The following is a 21,560-nucleotide window of genomic DNA, read 5'->3' as shown; positions in this document are numbered from 1 at the left end:
ATGTTATGTGAGGGGATGAAAATCTGGACGTACCTTACAGCTCGTAAAATAGCTTCATACTGACGACAGTGCACAAATTTAATGTGCAAATACGCTTTTAACCAACTTGTGGGTCTTTAGTGTCTCTGACGGACGGATGCTTCAGTACACACAGACGCAGACGACACACACACACACACACACACACACACACACACACGTAGCTTTGGCACCCAGACAGGTAAAAGTGAGGAATGGCAATGCAGAGTTTAGTACGAAAGGCTAAACCTGGAAGAAAGGCACCGCCAAATTAAAATAAAATGTATTTATATATAATATTTATATATATACACATATAGTCCAAAGTGTATAAAACAACATCAAATAATAAAATTCAATCAATGAAAAGCACATGAAGGAATGGGGATGGAGATGAGACAACAGACAGAATAAAATCACTCTCACTCCAGTCTCGTCCAATAACTACGTTCCAGCCATAGATGATTCATCAATAAAAACAAAACAAAAACAAAAAATCTCTACTTGGTAGGAGCAGGTCTTTAACAGCGGGGCAGACAGAACCGCACTACCCATGAGCCTCCTCTTCTGTGGAGCTCTCCTGGGCTCTACTGCCACCTGTGGAACCCGACCAATGAGAGGAGAGCTGGGGTGAGTGAGGGAGTGACGACATCACGGCGAGGCATTCGCACACAAGGGTGTTAAAAAGTGACGGAAGGTGAGAGGGGAAAAAAAAAGACCGCCGGCGTGAAAGATGGCGCAAGAGAGACGAAGAAGAGCCGCGGTTTTAACAGTAGAAGAAGAAGAGGAGAGAAACCAGAGCGCCCGGGTTCTTCTCTTCTTCTCCATTGAGATTTCTACTGTAAAAAAAATGCTCACAGCAGAGTCAGTGTGTTCTGCACGGGTTTGATGCTTTATTTATTTTAAAAAGTTTATAAAATGTTTTTTTTTTAAATCAAAGAAAACTAAGGTAATGTTTGCTGCACTTGTTTGTTGAGATTTCTTTTAAATTTAAATTATTACTGAATTTATTTGGAAGTTCCTGTATTCTGCCTTTACAGAGCGTACCAAAAAACACTGGGTCATACCAAAGTAAAAGGCAGAAACTTCCATTTTATCTGATCACTTCAGTTTTAAAAAGCAGAATAATGACAAATATGATCAAATCTTCTGTCTGATAATGACGTCAAATGAAATTACACTTTTTACCGTTATTCTTTACACGATTCTCATTATCATTATTTATTTACAACATTTATTATTATGACAGAGTGTGCTTGTGACGCTCCAAGTAAGCACTTTTAAAAATCAATTATTACTATATATTATGTTTCTGAGCATTTAAAGTTTCTAATATTTATATTCTAATAAAATAAAAGTTTCCCTCGAGACAGCGCCGTGATCGGATCGATTCTCAAATTATTTTTTAATGACTTTATTGGTGTGTGAGTGTGTGTGACGCTGTCTGAGTGTGTTTCAGAAAACAGTATCAGCAAATTTTTGCCAATATTCTGTTTTATACAGAAACAAACGACGGTAACTTCACTTTGAAGTGAAGTAAAACAAAAGTTCAGTCATTTAACTTCAGGTTTGTCTTGGTTTTTTTTTCTGTCTTTTTATAGTTACAACCCTTATTTTCTCCAAACTGCAACACATTCGAGAGAAGATATTTGTCCACATGACAAAGGTCACTGAGGTTCTCCACCGCTTTTCTTTTAAATGTTCCTTACGTGTATCTGAAAGGTTCTGTATAAATAAAGCTGAGTTGAGTGTAAATCTGGTTGCACCCTCTTCTGCTGCAGTGGCGCCATCTAGTGTTTATCTCCGTGAACCAACTCCTTACAACTACATAACTGCAGTTATGTAGTTTTTCTTTTTCTGATTTACTCAAAATTTGGTAAAAATTTGTGCCACATTTGGATGGAAACATGGTTACAGACTGTTTTTCATCACTTTTGCGCCATCTTGTCACCTTTTTGTCAGTTTTTATTCTTGTGTTGAAGTAACAGATCCTGGATCAGATCAGACATGCGGTCTGTGAACGTTAGAGATGGACCAGATCTGAGAGAGTTCACACACCCAGCAGAGGAGGAGGAGGAGGAGGAGGAGAAGCAATGACACAGGATGAAGAGGTTATAAAGCCTCACAGACACACACATGTACACGGACACACACACGTACATCCTGATTCAAGAAGTCTGTCTCATGACTATAAACGTCACCCAGGGGGACGGCTGATTCTACAAGGTAAAGGGTCAAAATAGTCTTTGAGGAGGAGACAAAGAGCGGGACATTATCTCAGGGATCAGTGTGTGTGTGGTGAGCTGTCTTCTCCTCGGTGTGTGTGTGTGTGTGTGTGTGTGTGTGTGTGCTGTATGTGCAGTCTGCTGTCATGCCACAGACAGGCTGTGTCTCATTTACCTCATGCAAAAAAAAGACTAACAGTAGTTCTCAATGGTATCAAAGAATGAAAAGTTTACAGGGAACTCTGGACGGGCCAGAGACGAGAGGAGACACGGAGGCACGCAAGGAGGGAAAAGAAAAGAGAAAGAGAAAATTATTTTAGTTCAGCTGAAGGCAACACAGGAAAGCAATTTCTAGAAATACTACAAAGACGTTTGTAAAGTACTGAGAGGAGTTTTAGTGAGATTTATGATCAACAGAGTTAGTTGTGAGATCCGCGGGGCAGCAGACCCTGGAGGTCAGAGGTCAGCGCTGTGAGCAAAGCTACCTTGTGTGGTGTTTCTGTCGTTGAGCAGCTTCGTCTGACTGTTGGGCAGGATCTTAATCTCAGGAGGATCTGGACTCTGACCGACCCGCGACGCCATCAGAGCGTTCAAATACTGGAGACGTGTCACCTGCGATTCAAACAAACAGTAATTAAAAAAACAGTCAGAACCTGAAAATCACAGTAAAAGTCCTGCTTTCAAAACTTCAATAAGCAAATGTATGTAAGTACTGCTGGCAAAATTTACTTACGTTGCACCAACAAAGATCAATTTATTCTACGATTGTGCAAAACTAGGTTTAAGATTAGTAAATTGGGGTAAATGAGCTGTAAAAAGAACATTAAAATTTTTACTAGCTAGCTATAAACTAAAAAAAAATTACATTTTTAGCACTCTAAACAAAGTTAACGCAATGTCACATTCTTTGCTAGCTAGCCAAAAAAGTTAACAAAAACATATTGTTTGATAGCTAGCTACACAGTTAACTAAACAAGCGATCATTTGTGAGCTGGCTAAAATGTTAACTAAGAGTTAAATTGTTTACAAACTAGCTAAAAAGTTAACAAAACTTTATATTGTTCCAAGCTAGCTAAAACATAAACTAAACATTATATTGTTTCCTAGCTAAAAAAGTTAGTCTCCACATGACGACACGGCAGAGAGGCTCTAATTTCTCCTCCTTTGAGAAAACTTGTTGGTGAAATTATCAGCTATAATGAAAGAAAGAAGAGATGCATCATAAAACTCAAATGGTTTGAAGTCTCACCCTTAAATTTCTTTGAGGAACTCAATTATTTTTCTCAATCCATCTAAAAAAAGGCTGCCATACGTTAAACCTCCTCAAGTGTTGGTAAATTGGTAAACATTTTGGTGCAACAGAATTCAGCTTCATCTTTGTTTAGAGTAAAGACTAAACTGAAGTTTAAAGAGATGTTTAAATTTAATCTTTTACTAAAGAAGATTTACAAAATGTTCCAACAACTCTTTGTTTCATGCAGCATTTTCACTCACTGTCACATCAGCGTCTGTTTTTCCACAAACACATTAATAACAGTTTAGAGCTGTTCTGTCAGGTTGAAAAATACACACACACACACACACACACACACACACACACACACACACACACATACACACCCGTATGAGCTGCAGGTCAGTGAGCGCTCGGACGGTGTAGTCGGGACAATAGCTGGACGGGCTCGTAGCTTCTGCTGACTCAAAGGGATCCCTGGGGGAGTGACGCTGGGTCGACACTGGAGACTGGTGCACTGTACACACACACACACATACACACACACACACACACACACACACACACACACACACACACACACACACACACACACACACACACACACACACACACACACACATACACACACAGGGTCAGCACAATATCTGCAGTCCTGCAAACCTGAGCCGTGATGCTGTCTTCTTTTTATAGCCATGCGCCGACTCATATGAACCTCAGTTATATAAACAAAGAGGAAAATCACCGCGCCGTACATGAGACTGTGGAGGACTCCAGCAGCTCCTTCACAAACACACTGAAACACCACAGAAGAAGAAGGTGTTCTGTTGTTCTAACAGCAGGCAGACTGTTGAACAGCAGCAGGATGTGATGTAACACTGTTGTTGTCTGTCGCAGCACCCAACACTTCAAACATCACATACTTTTCACTATTTATCTCAGGTTTTTAAATATAAACATGTTATATAACTCATGTTCCCCGGGCGCTGCACCTACACCTGGGTTCTACCCAGAACCGTTTACTTTCAAAGAACCCTTTTTCGATGTAACGATTTGTCAAGGGTTCTTTGCAAGACTAAGGGCTCCTTTAGAAAGCCTTTTCATCCACAAAACCTTTTTTGACAGAAAGAGTTCTTTCAGGACTGTTTAATCCTTAAAGAATATAAAAAGGAACGTAAAAGGTTTCTCGGTGGAACCCCCTGGGTGAGTTCTGGATTAAACACAAAAGCTTCTACGCAGGATTCTGGGTGAAAGTCTCTGAAAGTCTCTCTACCACCAAACAGATTGTTAATTGAATATTTTGGGGTTCAAACTGAATTATTTGAACTTGCAACAGACATTTCTTTACTGTTTTCTGTCATTTTAAAGGCTGTAAGCTTAATCAATAATGAAAATAATATTAGCTGCAACTCTAACTGGGAAACAGGAACATTTTTCCGCTGACAGCTGGAAGGTCAACGTCTAAATAAAATAAAAAAGGGACGGGACATCCTTCAATTAAAATTCTGAAGCCGTCACTGGGTGGTGTAATCAATGACATTACTGATAATCAACATCCTCTCTGACAGGAGAGACTCGGTGTATAAACGTGTTTAAACGCGAGGCTGCAGTTCCTGTTCTCACCTGAAGATGGCAGCGTCAGAGCAGACACGCCGTAGTACGTGAACGCCCCGTTCTCAAACTTCAGCCCCTCTTTACCGATCTCCACCTCCACGCGACCCTGAGGACACACACAGAGGACACAAAGACACCTTCATGCTGGTCTCTGCTGGCGCTTCTTAATATATTTTCTGATAAATAAAGAAGTTTTTAACTATAAACTGCCTTAAAACTTCTTAAGAATGTTCTTTTTTTCTCCCAATACTGCAGCTCTTTGTAACAGTAATGTTATCACTAACGTAAATAAGTCATAAATTAAAAAAAAAAAAGTCATTGTCAGTTTTTAAAGCTGATACAGGCCACAGTGTGACATGTTTAGGATCTTTTTCCTCATTTCAACATGTAGAAGTTCATTGTCATGACAAGATATTCATAAGTGAGACGATACATTATTAATGCAAAAAGGTTTCATGTTAAAACAGAAGTGTTTTTTTTGTTTCTTTTTGTTAAAAGGTTGTATGCTGATGTGGCACAAATCAAGGGTGCTCTGATTGATCTGCCACCAATCATTACTGCCCAAAATTCTCTGTCCACAGACAGGGACAGACAGGGACAGACAGGGACAGACAGGGACGTGCGAGCGCCTACCTGCAGCAGCAGGATGAAATAGTCCACCGGGTGGTTTCGTGTGTAGAGATAGTGACCCGCGCTCAGACGGTTGCTGGGGTCAAAGTGCACTTCCTGGTTGACACTGGGGTGACGGAGGAGGTGGAACAAGACCTTCTCAGACACGCGCGCAGGGCTGAAGTGCTCCACTTCTGCAGGGGGGGTCAAAGGTCAGAGACACACGATATGATAAACCGGCTGTCTGGACGGTGATGTCACACAGACGATCGAATATGTCTGTTGACCTGTAATAACCTTCAGCAGACTTCAGACATGAACCCACCAATCCAGAGACATTAAAGGAATAATTCACATTTTCTGAAGTACTCATCAGTGTTTTATCTACAGTAGATGGCGGTCGACATCAGCAGCAAAAAAACTTTTTTGGCACCTAAAATATCAATAGCAGTTAAGTGTACGCTGTATATAGAATATTTTCACCACGTTTCCTTGCTGTCAGACAGACTTTTCTGACAGGAAATCGCCGTTACCTAAGCTGTTTATTTTATGTTACTATTTATTTTCTGGCCTTTTCGTGGCTTTATTGACAGGACAGCTGAAGATATGACAGCAAAGGGGGAGAGAGAAAGTGCAAGGATGACGTGCAGCGAGGGTCAAACCCACGGCTGCTGCACCAACATCATACACTGACAATAACAAGCAACAGTAAGTCCTCCACTGTAAGTTGATCAGCTGTTTCAATTGTCTTTCAATGCTAAGTTAAGCCCTTTATCCTGAAAACAAAAGCCCACTGCCCTGGAAATACACACTCTGGAGTTGGACTGGAGTTGAAATGTTGCAGCTGCAGCTTTGACATCAGAGTTGTGAGTATTTCAACTTAACGTGTTTCCTTGATCTCTGATTCTGATTCTGACCAGTCGGACTCCAATTTAAAACACAAAAGTCACATAATAACACAAAGAAACTAACAGATCGAGGCAGCGCTGGACCAACAACTCCTGTGTTCTGTGAGTTAAAATCACTGATTTTGCAAATGGAGTTTGGTTGGTTTGTAGAGAGTGATATTTGGTTTATATAACAGTGACTTTTCAACAGAAAAGTTTGTCTAAATGCAAAGTAAAGCTGTGAAAATATTCTAAATATAGCGTACACTTAAGCTGATATTGATTTTTTAGGTGTCTTGAATATGTTTTGCTGCTGACCCTGTCCACAAGAGGACACAGCTGAAAAACCCTGAACTATCCCTTTAACTCTGAGCTGAATTATAATGTACAACAGAAACATAATGATTACATGTGAGGTGTTAAACTGTGACTCATTTAATCAGTTGGAGTTACAAAGTCAACCACAACCTCACCAGGTCCGTCTGTTCTGTCACAAACACACATATGGAAGTAAAGATTGACACACACACACACACACACACACCTCTGGACAGGAAGCGATGTGTAGCCAGCAGGAGTTGTGGGGAGGTTCTGATCTTGGGTTCCCCTTCAGGAGGTTTGAACAGAGAGAACTCCTCGTGGACGCTGCGAGGCTCCAGAGGGATCTCCAGCGGCGCGAGAGGACGCTTCACTTTCCGGTCCACTGCAGGACGAGGAGGACGAGGACAGATTTAATAAAGCCATCAAGACTCTAAAGCAATTAAAAAGAAAGACATTTACAGAAACGTACAGTAGCCGTCAGATTCATCCAGGATCTCCGACTTGATGATCTCCTCGATGACGTCCTCTAAGGTGACCAATCCCAGCACCTCGTAGAACGGATCTCCCTCCCCCTCGTTGTTCACCTTCTGGACGATCGCCATGTGAGAGTTGCCTGAAGATCAGAGGTCGAATCACAGAAAGAAAAAAAAACTCCTTCAGTAAAATTTATTTCAACAAAGTAAAGGTCAGGTTCCAGAGAACATAAGCACATATTTAGTTTTCAGTTTTGAAAATTGAACATCTCTTTCCAGAAAGAAAGAAGTCCTGGTCACTCTGGATCAGAGTTTTCAAACAGTGCCAGCTCTTCAATTTGAAGTTGAAGAGGGATTTTTGGAGTCATACATTCGTATATCATATGCGTGTTCTAATGAGATGTATAGATACACTCGTGCTCGATCAATTTTTTTCTGATTCTCGTTCAGCTTTTTACTAATACAGAGCGTCTGAATTGATGAACTCGCACCTCAGACACTAAAGCATGCACTGGATGTACGAGTGAATCGTCACACCCCTAGTTCTGACTTGTGCTTTCGACGGCTGTAGAAACACTACCGGACTGCCTTCTTTCCCCCTGTGATGACCCCATGATAAACTGTGGAGCTATGGACACATGCACACACAGAGCATCTCAGCCTCTCTGAGCCGCTAACAGTTAGCTCAGCTTCAACAGAGGAAACCTATCACACGTAAACTTTTACAAAAAGGGCCATGAATGTGCTTTACAGTGTCTGTCAATGCTGCAGAAGACTCTCTGTACTTCCAGCACGGACAAAGAGAGTCTGATAGCGGCTGCTCACGCTGTTGCTGGTTAGCTCTGAATGTTAGCCATGTTGTCTTCTGTCTACATGCCCACATGGCTTATAGTGATTGTCCTGTACACCCCCACCCATGCCCACTTTTTTAAAAACAGATTTCTAAAGTAAGCAGCGAGTGGAGTCCGGCTCAGACCTGGGGGCAAAGTTACGTTTCAAATCTAAAAAAAATGGTTAAAACATTCAATGTGAGGTCGGTGGGTGTGATCACACCTTTCTTGAACTCCTCCAGCATGGCGTCCAGCTTGGTGTCGTTGAAGACAAAGTGCAGCGGGTGGTTGTAGAACTTGGTGATGGTCGTCATCGGGGTGCAGTCGTCTGGATCCACCAGAGCCAAGTCCTTCACGTACAGGATCTCCACGATGTTGGACCTGCAGAACCAAACAAACACATGTTGATGATGGGACACACAGGAAACCAAATACTTAAGTGTGTCTCTGCAGCACGTGTGTCAGTCTGTACTTTAGTTATTGTACTGTAAAGTCACTAAACCAACACAAGTGAAATATTTAAACAATAACAGGTTCTTTCTTTGAGGTTTTTCATTAAGAAATGTTTAAACATTGAACTGTTGAGTGTTCTTCTGTCTTATGGCTGCAGTAAGGAACCTTTTTAACCTATTTACAGTAATAATTTAATAATAATGATACATTTTAATTTAAAGAGAGCTTTTCAAGTTACTAAAATAAGCTTTGCATGATGAGTTAAATGTATATTATGGAGGGTAATAAGTGCTTAATATTTGTTAAACAAGTGGTGACATATTACTCACTTGACAGGTGGCACAAAGCCAGCTATCCCTAAACTTTTTGACTTGAGACTTATTATATCTTTTTCTTTATTTTTGGTGGGTAAATGAGGAAAATTGTCCAGTCACTCAGAAAAAAATTAAATAAATACTTTTTTTCTGGTTCCTATCTTTAAGAATTCACTGCATTGCAAATTATTTTTTTACTTTTGTTAACATGGTGTTTTTCACTGTTGTGTTTAATCAACAAACTGTAACCTTTGACCGTCTAAGAGGACAGAGTCCTGAAGTGCCTCTGTTCCCACCTCTCCTCCTCGTAAATCGGCACCCTGGTGTATCCGCTCTGCATGATCTCAGACATGGTGGAGAAGTCCAGGACCGCCGAGCTGGGCAGCATGAAGCAGTCCTTCAGTGGGGTCAGGATGTCCTCCACCGTCTTAATACGCAGCATCCCGTGGCTGAACTCCTCCTTCACAAACTCACTGCACGCACACACACAGGACACCGAACACATCATGAGACATTTCAAATACAGAAGAGGTGTGGCATTGTTAGGGATTTCACAATACATCAAATATCCAGGAAAAAATGTATGATGATATCTGATATTACACAGTTAATTATTTTATTCCCTTTATTTTTATTTTATTTTATGAAAGGGCTGCTACTGACTGCTGAATTGTTTTAGTTTTGAAATTGCACAAACATAATTAAAACATTTATTGACAAAAACAATTCCTGCTAATTTGTTGCACATAGTTGGGGCATGGCCAGCTTCTTTTATTTTATTAAATAATAAATTATAAAGAATGCAGCCAATCCTGATACTGCTGTTAGTAAATGTTATTTAACACTATTGTTAGTTACTGTTAGCTAACACTACTGTTAGTTACTGCAAGTTCACGCTACTGTTAGCTAATATTAGCTAACACTACTGTTAGTTAATGTTAGCTAACACTAATGTTAGTTACTGTAAGTTAACACTACTGATAGCTAATATTAGCTAACACTACTGTTGGTTAATGTTTGCTAATACTACTTAAAGTTACTGTTAGATAACACCGCTGTTATTTAATGTTAGGTAACACTACTGTTAGTTTCTGTTAGCTAACACTATCATCAGTAGACGCTAGCTAACATTACCTGCCGTTAGTTACTGTTAACCAACACTACTGTTACTATTACTGTTAGCTAACACTATTGTTCGTGGACACTACCATTAGCCTCAGTTAGCTAACACTACCATTAGCTACTATTGGCTAAATTAAAGTTAGGACATCTTAATGGTTTCCTTCAAGTCAGGAGAGCTTATTTAAGATTTTGGTAAGTTAATTTGAATCTTTAATTAGGATAAAGCAACACTGACTTAGGAATTGTTCATCTGTTTTTTCACAATCATGTCCTAACCCTGATCACCATGGTTACCAAACAGTTCAAACAGGATCTGCACGTTACACTGCCTTTTATTTACCTGTAAGGATCACTGACACTTGTACGGATCATTTCCATGGCCCTCTCCCGTATCCCGCAGGTGCTGATGTCCCTCCTGAGGGCCAGATCCAGGATCAGCCCTAGAGGGCAGGACAGAGGACAGGTGAGCACCATACACACCTGGGCCAGCCAGGTGAGACCAGGTGCCAGCTGAAACCCATAACCGGAGCACAGGATGTGAGGAGCCAGTTCAGCCAGGAAGAAGATGAGGAGGCCGCTGATGAACACGGCGGAGATGATGGAGCCCAGAGCCCGGTACAGGAGCACCCCGAGGACCGAGTGTCCCAGAGCACACAGGAACAGCAGAGAACACGTCTGGGTGGTAAAAAAAAAAGAGAAGGAAACAGAACATTTTCACCACATTCTCAGATCTGGGTTATAAATGTTTGTTTCCTCTCTGAAACGACTGTATTTTCATTGTGCTGCAGAGCATGTGATAGAAAAAAAAAAGATAAGTCATTATTTTGATAGCAATATTCGGCTTATACGACAATGGTTTTCCATCAGCCCTGGTCCTATCCATCATCCAACCCAAACCACTATTACATAAGTCAAATATCACTTTCTGCAAACTAACCAGACTCCTTTAGCAAAAACAATATGATCATTACTATAAACATTATCAATACTATTGTATTGTTTTCAAATGTGGTATTGAAAAAATACTGGAGTATTAGTACTTTTTGGTACTTTTTACAACCTTATTTTGCTGTCAAACTGAATTTTTCATCATGAAACTGATGTTGTGTATGTCAAATATCGCTCTCTCCAAACCAACCAAACTCCCTTGTCAAAACCAGTAATTTTACCCGAAGAACATGTGTTGATCATCTATCGCAGTCTTGGTTTGTTTGTGTTATTGTGTGACTTCTGTGAACACCAATTCCTTAAAAGTTACACAATAACACTAACTAACTAACAAATCGAGGCAGCTGTAAGCCAGTAACTCCGGTGTTCTGTGGGGTAAAATTACTGATTTGGCCTGTGGAGTTTGGTTGGTCTGGAGAGAGTGATATTTGGCTGACATGAAGAGCTCTGAGTCTAAACATTGATATAAATAAAGATATATGTTCAATAATCTGTAATCTGTGAACAGTCCCACCTGTCTCCAGAAACTTACCAGGAAGTTCCCCCTCCTCCTGACGGGCTCCAGCCTCTTGGCGGCCCGTTTCTCCTCCTCGGAGCCGCAGCTGTGGAGGACGTAGAGCTCCACGGGGTCGAGCCACAGCAGGCTGAGGTTCACGGTCCTCAGCAGCGCGCACACCCCCAGCAGCACCACTATCAACACGCCCAGACCCCACGGCGGGATGTAGTCGGCGGGCAGCCCCTTGTCGGTGTTCACCCGCAGTCTGTCGGGGCCCGCAGATTCCCATTTCCCTCCGTTAGACACGCACAGGTGGTGGTCGGTCTGCTCGCTGCCCGCAGAGACGCTCCTCCGGCGGACCTCCACCGTTATCAGCCCGGTGTTCGGCTCGTCCCGGGTGAAGTTCCCCCTCACCTGGAAGGCGGACTCGTGACGGTTGGACTCAACCACGCAGGGGTCAGGCGCTCCGCCAGCTGCCCCTGCGAACGCCACCCACGGCCAGCCTCCAGCCACATCCAGACGAGTCCCAAAGAGACGGAGCTTGAACGTGGCTCCTTCCGGCGCCGAGATGATCCAGTCCTTCATGCACACCAGACCCGCCGGCTCTTCCAGTCGCAGCCCCACAACCAGCGGAGCTTCCTCGCTGCAGGCGCCGTACCTGATCCCGCAGAACAACAATATCATCAACAGGAACCGTAGACCTGCCAAGCTGGCCACCATATTGGAATTGGTCAGCCTGGCTCCGCGCGGGTCATGTGACTCGAGCCCCGCAGCGGCCCCGCCCACCAGGGCCGAGCCAGCCAAACAAAACGAACACTGCAACTGCGCTGCGTGGCCGCCATCTTGGCTCTACACAAACAGGCGGAGCTCTGGGATTACTGTACATTTTGGGGCTTGATTTCTGAATGTTTTTGTTTTTTTATTGAACCGCCCCTTCTCAAAACCAGCGAATTAGAGTCTGTGTGAGCTCACAGCCAATAAAACACGAGGAAACAAGAAGGAGCTCACGCCCATCTTTGTTAGATTTCATAACAACAAGTCATTCATCATTCTGGGTCTCTTATGGGCACTAATTCATTGAATTAATGCAAATTTATCACATTCTACAAAATTATTATCCCTCCTTTCCGTACTAGAAGTGAATGTACTAACTTAGACTAATACTAAAATAAGGCTTCATCAATTTCATTTACTTTAGTGGGTATATTTTCATTTTCTTAGTATGAAATTCTCTCTTTGTGGTAGTTTATGAAGGACCAAAACTGCCAAAATCAGTAACAAAGAAAGAAATATATGAATTGCTCAATAAATAAATTAATAGGCCAATAAATTAACCATAATCGTATGAAGAATATATATGTAGCCATTAATACCTTTGTAAAATGTGATAAATGAATATTTATGTTTTAATTTGCTTTGTTATTTACTAACATTTGTATTAATTACCCCATTTATTTACTTGAAAAGTTGACCCCATGACACATTATGATTGACAGCATCCTAATTTGATTGTAAAGGGAAATAATATGGAAAGACATATATGAATGAATAGGCCTAAATTAATAAACCAATAAATACATTTAAAAACTAATAAATTAACAAATTAAATAGGAAAGCATAGGGGACTCAATCCACAGATAAATACTTAATCAAATTAAACCAGAGATGTCATATTTGTTTATTTTTTATTTTGGCAGTTTTAGTCCTCCAAAGCAAGTGCATGTCAACAAAGAAATAAAATGGATTTTTTTTAAATTTATTTTTTAATTTAAAACACATTAACTTTGGAAGATATTCACTTATTTCTCTAATTGGTTACACTGCAAGAAAAATAGGAGGCTCGGTGGCGTAGGAACAACTAGCAGCACTAGCTGGTGAACTGCTTCAGTTAGCAAGATGACAGCTAACACACAAGCTAGCTAGCTAACTAGGAACATGCTAGCACTTATCAGTTACAAAAGAGCTCAGAGTTTCTGAATATTTTTCTGTTCTGTGTAATTTTCTGCTCAGGATCGTGCATAATTTTATTATATAAAAACTAACTGAAGAGGGGATAAAAAGCTTGTTAGCTCATTCTGTCAGATCGCTAGGCGGCTAACAGGACAACAAGAGAGACTGAAAGAGAACCTGCACTCTCTGTAGGTATAAAGTGGTCATTCTAAGTTAACAACAACTCAATGATTCTTATTTTCAGCTGATTATTCACTAAATAAAAACAAACTTTCTGCCATATTGAGCCGATAAACCACCATGAATATTTAAATGGTGCAACACAGCTAATAAGCTACAACCACTTTCTCCATTTTGACGAGACAGTTTCCTGGTGGTTAGCGTTACAAAGTTGCATGTTGAAGGTCAAGATTTTGTAAAACCAGACGATGGGTTTCTGGCACAACTTCACCTCTTTACAAGGTGAAGATCTGGAAGTAACTACCTTTGGCTGACTTTGTATTTGAATTGTCAAAAATGTAATTCTGTGTATGAAAAAATGAGCCAGTGCAATCATGTAACTCATACTAAACCGATACTCTAAAAACTCTACTCTAAAAAAAAAAACTTCAGAGACAGATTTTCTGTAGAGAAATATATCTCAGGTTTATTAACCTCATAGATTTCTTCAAATGCCTTACAGTAGTTACAAAACAGTATGTACACATTGCTTTAAATCCATGTTTGGAAGTGCTCCTCCATCTTTGTTCAACCATTGCAGTAAAAAAAAGAAGTGAAACATGTTCCAGTCGTGTCTGAATACTATTAAAACCTGCCAAACAGGTGTACTGCATCTACTGTACACATCCTGGGGAGATAAAAAGGGGAAATAACTTTAATTCTTTATCAGAGTTTATGAATCCAAGTATTGTTGCAGGTTTACATAGAAGTACTTTTGTATTCCAGGTTCTTGAATTATCTCAAATCTGCACTGCGTCTCTGAAAAACCTGATAAATACTGCCTGATCTCTCTGAATGCAAAGAAATCGTCACCTCAAGGATGTTAAAAGGTGCAAAGTAATTTCTTCACTGTCCTCACCCTGCACAAAACCTCAAACCATCCACGTGTGAATGATCCACAGTGTGGAAAAACTCAGTGGCCTGAGAACCCTGCAGCAGAAAATATTTAACCTTCGTACAGGTCTAATCATCACACCGCTGCAGGGCTAAAAACAACACTACAGGAGCTGCTGATAAGCCCCGCTGCTCCCCCGCTCGCTCCAGTCCCATGACAGAAAGAAAGAAAGAGGTCTGAACAATAAAAACGGCTTAGCGGACGGGACCAGCAGTCAAAGCCAGAGGAATTTCAATACCTCTGAGCGGCGGGAGAGGAGTCGAGATAAGGGCAGGGGGGGAAAAATGTCTGAGGAGAGAGGAGTGAAAAATGTGTGGGACGCATGAGAGGAGTGATGTGAGAAAAGAAGGGGGAGATACAGGATGGCAAAGGATGGCAGGAAGGGGAGGATGGGTAAAAAAAACAAAACAAACAAAACTTTGGTCAGCACGTCTAATGACAAAAAAACAGGAAGTTACAGAAGATAGGAAGAGTAAATTATTATTTGAGGTCAACTCTGTGCAATGTTTATTGCTATTTAATGCTTTCCTAGCAAAACAATGGAAATAAAACTTGAAATTACATCTCGTCTCTCATTATAAATAGAACTATTCTCAATATCTCTCCCAGCATCACACAAACACAGAAGATAATTAGGGCCAAACAAAATGGAAAAACAGTTTTCAAAGTAAAAATATTGAGAATAAAGTTGAAATATTTTACGTAATTTTTGACATTTCTTTATTGTTTTTGACTTTATTCTCAAAACGCAAAAAAAAAAAAAAAAAAGCCTTCATCCTCCACTTGATTTTTTTCCCCACTAAGTCTGAAAGTTTAAATTTGTTCTGCAATTTTCACCTTTATTCTAGAACTGCAATAATGAAAATAAATAAATACAAGAGTGCCAGAATAACTTAATTAATAAGACATTAAATATACCAAACGTTAATTTATGCACAATAATAATTTTTAATTCTCTTCTGTATTTATTCCCATATTTATTTACTTGAAAAATTGAACTGGTGACATACTATGAATGACAGCGCCCTCATTTGTGTAATGAAGTAAAAACGAAATCTAAAAGAAAAATAAATAAATAAGAAATAAATAAGTTTGGGGAAATAAATAAGGGGAAAATTCAAAGGGAAAATAAATAAAAAAAAAAACATAAATAAATAAAATTACAAAATGAATAAATTGAAAATTAAATGGGAAAATAAATGAATAAGGGAAAATACAGTTGAAATATAATTTCAAGAATAAAAACTTCATTCTCAACATTTTGACTTTATTCTCAAAATGCAAAAAAGACTAAATAAAATAAAATAAAAACTTTCTCCTCTGATTTATTTATTTTTTGGTCATGCCTGTCACTAACTTTCACTTTATTCTCAACATTTCAATGCAAAAAGACAAAACAAAAACAAACTCTCTCTCGTGTGATTTATTTTTTCTTTTTGCTGCGACTAATTCTGAAAGTTTGACTTTATTCTTGACATTTCAACTTTATTCTTAAAATGCAAAATAAAAACAATCTCCCCCCCTCTCATTTTTTCCTCCCTTTATGTTTGGCCCTAATAATCTTCCGTACACAAATGCCCTTCATGCGTCTTCATGTACAGAGTATTTACAGTAATATAACACAAACAGCAATCAGAGAACTGAACACAGTGTTTCTGGGTAAATTAACCCGATAAAAGCTGTGTCTTACAGCTGGAAGCCCGTTTCACAGAACCACACCTTCAGGTGCACGCCTATAACAAAACAAATTAAATAAAACAACAATAAATACAATGTTTACAATAAATACAACAATAATAAGTAGAACAATTGTTTTCACATTTCCCAGTACTCAAACTGGTAGTCACACAGCCAACCAGTGGCTTCACTGGAAACCAGTATAAGACCAATTGCTACATGAGACCTATATGAACCAGCAGGCAGGTCTAAGTTTTCTTCAGATAGAGGGTAAGGCTATGACGACTACATATTTTGATTTAAAGAGCAGGTTTTTGCTCCTGCTTAATAAAATCTATGGTTTTCACAGAGTGCCGATCTTCTCCATGTCTGGATAAAAATGAGCCGCTGGGCCCCCATTAAAGGTACATTTCGTCTCATTTGAAACAGGGTTGAGATGCAGTCAGTGAAGTTTGGAGAAGCAGCAGGAGGACTGGTGTAAGAAGTTAAGCAATGTACTGCTGCGGACAGGGTCAGCGGCAAAACCTTTTTCTCGAAGGAGTTTGGTTGCTTTGGAATGAGCGATATTTGGCTCATATAACAGCAGTTTCCTGTCCGAAAATTTCCTGCTGACAGCACGGTAAAGCGGCGATAATGTATTTTTAAGGTGTCTCAAATGTTTTGCTGCTGACCCTGCTTCTCCAAACTGGGGGCGTGTCGGCCGCCATCTGCACTGACTATAGAGAAACCACTTCACACAATCCCACTTCAAATAACCCGAACTGTCCCTTTAACCCCCCATTGTGCACCGTGGATGGTATTCCTTTGCTGGAACACTGCCGAGCTCCAGGTTTGCTGTGTGGTCATCTGTTAAAGCGCAAATAAATGTTGCAACATGCAAGCACAAAACTAAATAAGGAAGGTCCTTAAAACTAGATTTCGACACTGGAATCTTCATCAAGACAAGTAAGAAAATAAACCTCTTTTATAGCTTCAACCGTTGGGCCTCAGTGGTGCATATGCCCAGGCATTTTTTACATAAACCAAATGACCACAAACCAGCTAAACACTGGGGCTTTTGGGGCCCAGTTTTCTCGGGTTATTAATCCAGCTGTGACCTTCTCACTTTGGAAATTATCCCAAAAAACAGGAGAAATGCTTTGGAATATTCAGACTTATGCTACGTAAAGTTTTCACGAGTTTTAAAGTGTTTTCAAACCAGTGCTAGCTTATACAACAGATTTATCTTTTTTCTTCAAATAAATCACTATATCATCTGCAAAATAAATCATCTTTACAGTCACTTAAATTGTTTTCAGTGTCACTGCATACATAGGAGGAAAAATAAAAATAGGTAGATTACATGCTAGCAGCTTTAACGTCTGAGCTCAGCCGCTCACCCACAGAGGGCGAGGGGTGAGCCGCTACAGTCGTCTTCATGTTAATCTCTTTATCTCTGCGTCGTCAGTCCACAGGAACACAACCAAACGTCCTCCGACTCTTAACACGGGTTGAACAGCATCATTTACACACGGTAAAATGTACTTCACATTGTTTTAAGTGCCATGTAAAGGAATTAATCCCTGGTTTGGACACACACACACACACACATACACACACCTTATCTGTGAGGAAAGCTGTTCAGTCACAGGAAACGACATGAGGGGGATCAGACAGTTAACATCACGAGTGTGGATCAGTGTGAAGACATGCAGTGGAATGTTTGTTGTCCATTAAATCTCTTAGAGTTATTGTGCTGTGAGTGTTTTCAATCCTTAACTCCCCCGGGGTTTACTGACAGCTCAAAGGTTAAACGGGAACACACCTTCTCGCAGAGAATTTGATGAGAAAATCAAGTCTCATATCTGCAAGACAATCTATTTATGATTTCTTTTATAACTTGATGTCTAAACAATTTGCAATTTGCACAGATTTTTTTTTTAACTAGCCATTTATCAATTTCTACTAAATGCTAAGCTAACGGTCTCTCTGCAAGAGAGCAAATAAGTGTAAAAAAAGAAAGAAAAAATATTCTTTTAAGCTCGGGGCTAAGAGAAAGCTACTGTGTGAAGTTTTTTTGTTTGTAATATCGTAACCAATCACATCATAATAATCAATTAGCTCTAGCTATGACAGTTGCGACTTATTCTGACAGAACGGTTAGCTGTCAAGCTAAAGAGGAAGTCAGTCTTTTCTAATGAGCTCCAGGAAGCTTACTGCTTCCTTCATAAAGTACCTGGCAACGAAAATGCTGCGTTCATGGCATCCATAGTGTTTAAAGGTGTTAAGTACTGAAATAAGTGTCCCATATTCTGATTGAAACACCTATGGCAGGTGTATAAGTGCGTACATGCACACATGCTCGACCGTACAGGACTGGTTTGGGGACAAATGTTGTTATCACCCAAACCAACCAAACTCCATTTAAAAAAATAGGAATTTTACTTCACAGAACACAGGAGTTGCTGATCTGCTGCTGCTTCAATCAGTTAGTTTGTTTGTGTTTCTGTGTTTCAAAGCATTAGTTCAAATTCACCAAAGTAACACAATAACAGGACAAACTAACCGATCAAAGCAGCAGTAGACCAGCAGCTCCTGTGTTCCAGGAGGTAAAATTACTGTTTTTCTCAGTGGAGTTTGGTTGCTTTGGAGCTTAGTGGTTTCCCTCCCTTTTCATTTTTAACAAACAGGAAAGGTGTCAATCTTCTCAGCTAACTCTCTGCAAGAACGTGAATGAGCTCATTTCCCAAAATGTCAAACTATTCTTTTAAAAAACACAGAGTAGAAGAAAATCAAATGACACTCATTTTTATGGTATTGGGGGACTTCTGAAATTCTGGCAACCGCTGTCCTCAAAACCAAAACAGTCCAGAGCCTCTGAAAGAAAGAAAGTTTTTTAAAATCAGACTGTAACAGGAGTCTTGTGCGGATTAAACGTAGAAATGCCCTCATTAAACTTGGACAACATACTCGCTACTAAACACTGTAAAAGCTAAACTACGAGTTTCTCTGGGATATTTGGTCTTCATGTCAGTTGTGAACCCAAAACGGCGCTTTGACGCGAAAACACAACTCTGTAGGAAATAAATAAATAAATAAATAAATAAATAAAAAGCCCGGAGTAACTTCCGAACAGAGAGTTCTGACATTTTTAGTCCACAGTGTTGCACCAACTTCAGATCCGGTTCGGTCGGCTCGTCGCGGAGCTCCGTTCACAGTGACGAAGATTCAGCGGAGGTGAGAAATGGAAGAACAAACAGTGTGTTTGTGCAGAAAGCAGCTTGAAATTCAAACTCAAAACCGCTGCGTTTTTTTTCGTTTTTTTTCCAACAACCAAAGAAAGAAAATAATAAATAAAATCTCTAAAATATAAAACATGTCAAATATAGAATATAAATTAATAGAATGTAAAATAAATATCTCAATATCACTCTTGGAAGTTAAATAATTTACAACATATTGCCTTGGTCAAGAGGTAGACCAGGAAGACGCCCACCTTCACATCATTAGTAACATTTACTTAAAGGACCATACCGGTGTTTTTGTTTTAGCCTCTTTACTACAAATCATATGTAATTTATATATTGCAAATTAATTCTTCATGCATGAATTTTGTTTTTATCTCTACTTTTCAGTTCATGTTTTCAGTTCATTTCTGTGCAGTTATTTTTTCTTTTTTTAATTATTGGACTTTCTACACTTTTTAAAAAAAGAGAAACTAAAAATAAACACATAAACAAATAAACAAATAAATAAAAATTGGTCACAATGAGCTGTGAACCTGATTTGTCTTTTTTTAGTGCCTGAAAAATTAATAGTTTTAATTGAAAATATTAAAATTTTAACTTTAACTTTAGTTTTCTAAAGACAATGTTTTGAGTTTCTAAAACTCAAAGATTAAAGTTTATCGAAAGAGAAAAGTAAATTATGTCATTATTTGGTGAAACTTCTGTTGCAGTACATTGCCTTGAAATTTTGGGTTTTCTCAGTTTTTTGATTTTACACTGTACAGTTTCATTATTATTAGTTAACAAATAAAAGATAAATATAAATAAAAGAATAATAAAATTAAAAGAAAAAAGGCTGTTATTACTTCATTAAGTAAATGTGCACTTAAATTGTGCATTAACAAACAAAATGTGCCAATTAATATTTATTTATTTTTATTTTGAATATGTGTAAAAATTAAATTAGATAAAGTTCTACATCCACAGAGCAGCTCAGGGAGTTTTAAATTAGTTTAAAAGTAAATTAAAGAGAAGGAAATAAATTTGATCATGAAATGGAAACTGTTCTGCAGCCTCCATAGAAACCTGTTTGAGTTTTATAAAAATAAAATCCGCATTACTTCCTTTATGTCTCAGTCTAATATTAAAACTTTGACATAAACACAGAAATGAATGGAAACTGATGGATGACATGAAGTTGGTTAAATAAATCTAAAAATCTGGAGCGCAGTTCGCTAAAACTGCATGATGCAAAGAATTCATGATTTGTATTAAAGGGCAAAAACATCAAAAATCACCGGTACGGTTGTTAAACTTTCACCCAAACAGTGAATCTGGTCCGTTTGCTGGTAGTTGAATTGATTCACTGACAGAAGCAGGAGACAAATTCATTCATTCACGTCTGTCTCGCCTTCATAAAGGCCGTTTTAACCCCAAACAAACTCCAACTTACTGAGAATAAAACTGTTTGGAACGTCGCTCTTTGGAGAAACGAGAGAAAACTGAGAGTCAAACTAAATAAAAACAGCTGAAGTGATTTCCTCTGAGCGGAGACACAGCACTGATCTGGACACGCCAGGTGGGAATGTGAGTTTTTTTTTCTCTTAATGTCTTACCAGTGATGACTTAAAGGGCCAGTTCACATAAATTACAAAAAAAAAAAAGGCCTTGCAAAAAGTTCCGTTTTTATGTGCAGAGGCTTTGAGATATCTGCTTCTGAAATACAGAGGAAGGAAATTAGTTTGAGTCGCTCAAAATATTGAAAAAACGCCTTTGAAAAACTCAAAATTGAATTCTGCTCCTCACTTTTGTGTGAGGTCGCACAATGATCCTGCAGCTATTGTGCATATTTATCCATTTGTAAAACAGAGAAGGATGAAAATCATTTTTGACATACGTGTAAGCTTCAGAGCTCTGAGCAGACGGTTCCCATGACAACAGTTAACTGAGAGCAGAGAACCAAGGTTGCTAGGAGACGTGTTCAACTGCCACAATGCAGTAATGACTAAAGAACGCCAAAGTCATGTTTAACTAACAAGCTTTGGGTTAGCAGTTTTTCCCCGTTTTTT

General features: G+C 39.3%; 1 protein-coding gene across 2 annotated transcripts; it reads right to left on the bottom strand.

The window, feature by feature from the left end:
- Positions 1-300: 300 nt before the first annotated feature.
- Positions 301-12,754, bottom strand: cnnm3 (cyclin and CBS domain divalent metal cation transport mediator 3). 2 transcript variants are annotated; one of them, XM_084745644.1, is made up of 11 exons: positions 11,581-12,749; positions 10,441-10,775; positions 9,275-9,451; positions 8,435-8,592; positions 7,378-7,521; positions 7,132-7,290; positions 5,725-5,894; positions 5,101-5,197; positions 3,864-3,994; positions 2,729-2,855; positions 301-615 (listed from the first exon to the last, which is right to left on the bottom strand). In XM_084745644.1, exons 1-11 carry the CDS (start codon positions 12,262-12,264, stop codon positions 566-568), a joined length of 2,232 nt encoding a protein of 743 aa, XP_084601770.1. In that variant the 5' UTR covers positions 12,265-12,749; the 3' UTR covers positions 301-565. The 2 variants fall into 2 exon arrangements, with proteins under 2 accessions (XP_084601770.1, XP_084601771.1); XM_084745645.1 differs by lacking the exon at positions 301-615 and adding an exon at positions 2,355-2,485 and having other exon boundaries at positions 11,581-12,754.
- Between the last annotated feature and the right edge of the window lie 8,806 nt (positions 12,755-21,560).

Source organism: Lutjanus erythropterus, chromosome 20 (assembly GCF_056507025.1).
Source record: "Lutjanus erythropterus isolate fLutEry1 chromosome 20, fLutEry1.hap2, whole genome shotgun sequence".
Classification (NCBI taxonomy): Eukaryota; Metazoa; Chordata; class Actinopteri; order Lutjaniformes; family Lutjanidae; genus Lutjanus; species Lutjanus erythropterus.
This window is presented reverse-complemented; position numbering and strand designations above follow the sequence as displayed.

Bases quoted from the DNA above. Each gene is read 5' to 3' on its own strand.
- cnnm3 (XM_084745645.1), bottom strand. From the start codon at position 12,264: ATGGTGGCCAGCTTGGCAGGTCTACGGTTCCTGTTGATGATATTGTTG. The intron at 7,522-8,434 runs GTGTGATCACAC...TCTGATCTTCAG, and splicing joins GCTGGAGGAGTTCAAGAAAG to GCAACTCTCACATGGCGATC. The intron at 5,198-5,724 runs GTAGGCGCTCGC...GTGTGTCCTCAG, and splicing joins ATTTCATCCTGCTGCTGCAG to GGTCGCGTGGAGGTGGAGAT.